The 5,318-nt window shown below is 42.1% G+C and overlaps 1 protein-coding gene across 1 annotated transcript in view; it reads right to left on the bottom strand.

The window, feature by feature from the left end:
• LOC103923025 (arylsulfatase D-like) overlaps positions 1-5,318 on the bottom strand; it is a 13,912-nt gene that overhangs the window by 6,882 nt on the left and 1,712 nt on the right. The window contains exons 2-4 of the mRNA XM_009331269.1: positions 2,839-2,988; positions 1,464-1,585; positions 393-515 (exon numbers count right to left, since the gene is read on the bottom strand). Of these exons, the coding sequence (XP_009329544.1) occupies positions 393-515; positions 1,464-1,585; positions 2,839-2,988 (395 nt within the window). The remainder of the gene's footprint in view (positions 1-392; positions 516-1,463; positions 1,586-2,838; positions 2,989-5,318) is intronic.

The following is a 5,318-nucleotide window of genomic DNA, read 5'->3' as shown; positions in this document are numbered from 1 at the left end:
TCCCTATCCTCTTTGGTTTCTCTGCTGCTTGCCTCCTAAAGGCAGATGAAATACTTAAAGACATTGTTTTGTTTGGAAAAATCTCTACATTAACAAAACTCTCACAGTGGACCAACTTTTGAAAAGTCTCAGGCCAAGTAAAATAAATGCTCACCCATTATAATCATGAGACAGTTTTTAATTCTTCCTGTTTCGGGTGCCCTGTACAGGCATTAGCATTGTCTTAAAACTCTTTAAGCTGCAGTATTTTTAGTCGTCTTGCAAAGAAGAGGGTTTCCCCCCCCCAACCTTTTGGAGAGGTGTGACTGACCATTTTGGGCAAATACAACCCCTAAATTCCCTTCATGTAACTAGTTCATTCTTCAAAGTCATGCTAAAACATTTCCCCTTACCTATCAGTCCAGTGGTATAGCCTTGTTGCTGTAGCAGCCTGGCAAAAGTAGTTTCATTCGCAGGGAGCCCTCCTGACCCGGCGTTCCACTGCAGCGCTCGGTACCTGTTGCTGGATGCCATCCCTGACAGAAACAGCTCTGGTCATTCCCGCGGGCCTTTCGCTCTCTGCCGGCAGAGGCTGGGCTGCTCCTGCCAACCTCCATGTCAGGAGCTCAACCTGAAGCCAGCAGAGTTCCTCACAAGACATAAAACCGGGCATATCTTGTAGGCAGTCACATCAGTGTGTCTAAGTACTTCAGGCAGTCAAGAGTTATATTTCAAAACAAATACTGCTTGGCACCAGTTTTATCATCAAACTGAAATAAATCACTGGTGACAGCATATAGTAGGTTTTATTTTCTGCCTTTCTGAGTAACTGTGATAATTTAGTCTCTCTGCTCTTCATCTAAAATGAGAGATTACAGTTGCATTTCCCTACCTCAGAGGGATGCTGTCTCATGTTAGGTCAGATACAGTTCACCCAACACACACTGGTTTTGCACTTAGCTCTCAAAGTAAGCATCTAATTTTCCTATATAGCACCTAGTGAGAGTTGGATATCTATGAAATCCTCCATAAGGCACCTTCAATAGGTGGGGAATGGATGCAACACTCCATTTTTCACTGGAGTTTTGTGACTTTCTGCACTTTGTCGGCAATGAACTCACCCATATCTCCTGGGAGCCCTGTTTCAAGCCCTTACCTCTAACCATCACCATCAAGAGGAATTCCATCAGTTGGCCCTAGGCTGTGTTGCAGCAAGGAAATGACAGATGTTACTGCTGTTGGCATTTCTCCCTACCTACCTATTTCCATCACATAGAGCTCCCGTATCCGATAAAGTCAGGCTAAAGATCTGTCAAGCTGGTGAGGCAGTGGTTCCCATTCAGAAGTTACTTATAGAAAGTTTGAGCCTCTAGCTTCTATCTCAGGTTGAGGAAATAGCTGAATTCTCCTGTTCCAATACTTACCAGCTATTGTAGTACCTCAGCACCATACACAGAAATTTGTAATTCAAAAATGGGCCCAACCTGATCTAATGGGGTATCTGCCAGTGAGAAAAGCTGCTCTGCTCGGAGTGCAAAGCGGAGCTGCAGCAATGTGCTGAGTAAGTTTCACTCCTTCTCTTGCCAGGCGGTCAATGTTCGGGGTCCTAAAAGAGAGTTTGAAGTTTAATAGAAGCAAGGTACTCAAACTTATTTTAATAAATTCCCAAGAAGAACTAGAGCTTTATAACAGTTCCTTAAAAAAAAAAGACAAATCTCTTCTTTACATACTCCAGGACTGATATAGAAACAAGTTTGATACACTGGGTTGTAGCCACTGGAGAATCCATTCTTGGGACACAACCATAGAGTGCATTTGGCAACACTGAAAAGAAACCTAGGCATTGTTGGTACTGTTTAGTTTGAAAATAAAACTGAAATGGAAAGACCTATCTAAGAAAGGCTGATATTTTTCTATTCCAATACTGCCAACAGATCACTTTTGCCAGCACATTTGGACCCTAAATTTCAGAGTTCATTGAGCCAGAGAATCTCCCAGGGTGTCTGGAGCTCTTGGAACCAAGACTTTCTGTTCCACGTTTTTAACATGTGCTATTTATTTCATAATACATTGATAACTTTACATAGTTACACTTGTATGGGAGCCTAACTCTCCCAGAAGAATGGACTGCAACACCACAAAGAGTGAAAGAGGCCTCCCCGCTGTCTTCACCACCAGCAGAGGAGGACAACGGAGTTCCACAAGCACATTCCCATTTCTCTGCGCAACCCCACCAACATCATGCAAGGGAGATGCACCCGAGCATGCGACAAAATGCCTACGCTCCACTTGGAGGACGTGAGTTGAGGCTTGTAAGATGTGCTCCCAATGCCCATTCAGTTTTGCTTTGCCTTTTTAGTTTTGAAGGAATGTAATGACTAGTTTTGAAGGCACATAATCACATAATAAATCATGTGGGTCAGTCCACATGAGTCTGGATCAGAGTGTTTTGGAGGAGACTGCAAGCAAGTGGATGAGGGATTCTGGAAAAACACTGGATGGATAGAGTAAGGCTTAACTATGCATGAAAAGGAACAAAGAAATTCATGCATGAGGAGGAGAGAAAACAGTAACTCATACTAAAACAAGTGGCTGGAGAGTTAGCATGTGAAGGAAGGGGTGGGAGGAATTCCCAGAAAGAACTTAAAAAACAAAATGAAAATATGGTGGTTTTTTTTTTCTTTCACTGCACACTTACTTAGGCCCCAATCCTATGTGCATATAGACAACTACTTAAATACACAACTACTAGAGCCTTGGATTAAGAGATTAAGAACATTTCTTATTTTATAATTAGGCTTAATTACCCAGGATAGGTGTTCTATAGTGTTAAATATATTGTATTGAGAGATCTTTTACCTGATGGTATTATTGCCATAACAACCTATATCTCCGATGCCAAGATCATCAGCCAGAAACAGAAGTATATTGGGTTTAGAGTCCATAGCTGCACTCAAGCCAAACGTGTTCCAGAATAAACATGAAGTCAGTGCCGTTAGGAGGTACCTCCTGCAACACAACAAAATAACTTTTTACATACAAGACTTGTAAGGGTTGGAGCGTGATGGCAGCCCTCTGGCAGCAGACTTGAAGCGTGAAACATAAAATAGCGGGAGACTTTATTTCCCAGCCCCACTTTCAGTGGGAAGGAGGAGGACAGTTTTACTGGTTCCGTTTCTTCCATTTCTACCACCTAGATCACTTTAGTCAGAGAGGCTGCAGTAGCCTTTCTTACAGCCCAAGAAGCAAGGACGTAAGTGAAGGCTGCCATCTTGTTCATTTGGCCCAGGAATTTTCATCTTTAATCAGTTGCATAGATTTCAAAATGTATCAAAAACTTCAACAAGCTGAGAAAAATTAGTGTTTCTAAGTTTCATAAATTCTATGAAAATTAAGGTTATGTTCCAAAGTCACTCTGGCATTTTCTGATTATCTTGTCTCCAGTGGGTAAAGCAGTTTTAATTATATTTGGATGGGAAGTGGAAAAACCTAAACAAACTCTCCCCTCCAACTCAAGAACACTTGAACTTGAAGCCATCTCCTCTGCCACCATTCCGGGATGCCAACCAGGCCCCATACCAGAGTCAACTATATTTACTATCTGCAGAAAACAGAATTTGCATTTTTACACATACATACCATACTTTTTATATAAATATGCTCAGAACATTTGAAGCTATGTGTTCCTCCAAGTAAGTATTGCTGATCAATAGTCTTAAAACCTAATCCTGGATTGATTTTTCACTTGGACAGAGTTATCACTGCAATATGTACTAATTTTGCAGGACATGGGGCAGCAGCAACTCTCTAGCACAGACTGAGAAAGCTCCTGCAAATCATTCCAGGATTTGCAGTTTTGGTGTGAAGATCTTGTATACAAAAACATGTTTTTGAATGAACAACCAACCATCACCTCTAACAGGCAAACACAACATGCAGGACTTTCTGTAAACGTGACTGTGAACTCCCAGTTGTAAATAAGTAACCAGTGGCTATAGGCATTTAATCACCCAAGAGCAAAGTTCCAGCTGGGTTTTTTTGTACATTCTACTACTAAGTTACAACAGTGATTTACAGAGTTGTGGTGAAACCTTGCTTTAGAAGCACTGTGGGCAATTTCCATCTCTATACTCGGATTACTCATTTTAAGGAAAGGAGAATTTTCTATTTCCCAATGTTGTATCTCCTAAGAGTTACAGGGCATTATACTGGTATAATGAATCCTTTCAGAGCGCTAATACATTCAGTTAGAGCTGCAGGGGGAAGGTCTCTAAAGGACCCTGGAAATAAGCAGCCCCCAACAGCCCATTTCAGTCATTTGGGCATTCTTCTTTCCAAGCTGGGGACAAGAGTAGTGTTCCCCACTTCTTTCTGTTACATTAAAAAAAAGGGAAAAAAAAAAAGCAAATCATGAAATCTGCTTTTACTGATGTCTTCAGCTCCATCCTAGCACTTCGTTTTCTCATGGTGTTAAGTGCTGGATATTTGCTGATCCCTGTGGTAATCCTGTTTGTGGATTAAGATAGGGTCAAGGATAAAATCCATCTCAGGTAACCTCCTGCTTATAGTTCCAAGTCCGTATCCTAAGTTGTTATGTGGCATTACTGTACAATATAAAATAACCATGCTTAGAGCTCAAAGTGATCATCTTTCAGCAATACATGGAGGAAGAGTGCAAGAATGTTTAGTTACTAAACACTGATAAATCTTGAAAGCAATAGGGTTGAAAGAAAGTAGAACATAAAACATGCATATAGATACATATGTATATATATAAACCTTTTCAGAACTACCTCAAAAGCTTTTTCCCCCCTTTAAAAAGGGAAAAAAGAAAGACCCAGGGAACTACAGGACCATCGGTCTTACATCTGTGCCTGGGAAGATCATGGAACAGATCCTCCTGGAAGCTATGCTAAGGCACATGGAGGACAGGGAGGTGATTTGAGACAGCCAGCACGGCTTCACCAAGGGCAAGTCCTGCCTGACCAACCTAGTGGCCTTCTAGGATGGAGTGACTACATCAGTGGACAACGGAAGGGTTACGGATGTCATCTATCTGGACTTGTGTAAGGCCTTTGTTACGGTCCCCCACAACATCCTTCTCTCTAAACTGGAGAGGTATGGATTTGATGGGCAGACTGTCCGGTGGGTGAGACATTGGTTGGATGGTCGCATCCAGAGGGTAGTGGTCAACGGCTCAATGTCCAGATGGAGACTGGTGATGAGTGGCGTCCCACAGGGGTCTGTATTGGGACCGGTACTGTTTAATATCTTCATCAATGACATACTGAGATCGAGTGCACCCTCAGCAAGTTTGCAGATGACACCAAGCTGAGTGG

The sequence above is a fragment of the Pygoscelis adeliae genome, unplaced genomic scaffold (assembly GCF_000699105.1).
Source record: "Pygoscelis adeliae isolate BGI_AS28 unplaced genomic scaffold, ASM69910v1 Scaffold149, whole genome shotgun sequence".
Taxonomy (NCBI): domain Eukaryota; kingdom Metazoa; phylum Chordata; class Aves; order Sphenisciformes; family Spheniscidae; genus Pygoscelis; species Pygoscelis adeliae.
Note: the sequence above shows the minus strand (reverse complement) of the source record. Positions and strands in the feature narration are given on the sequence as shown.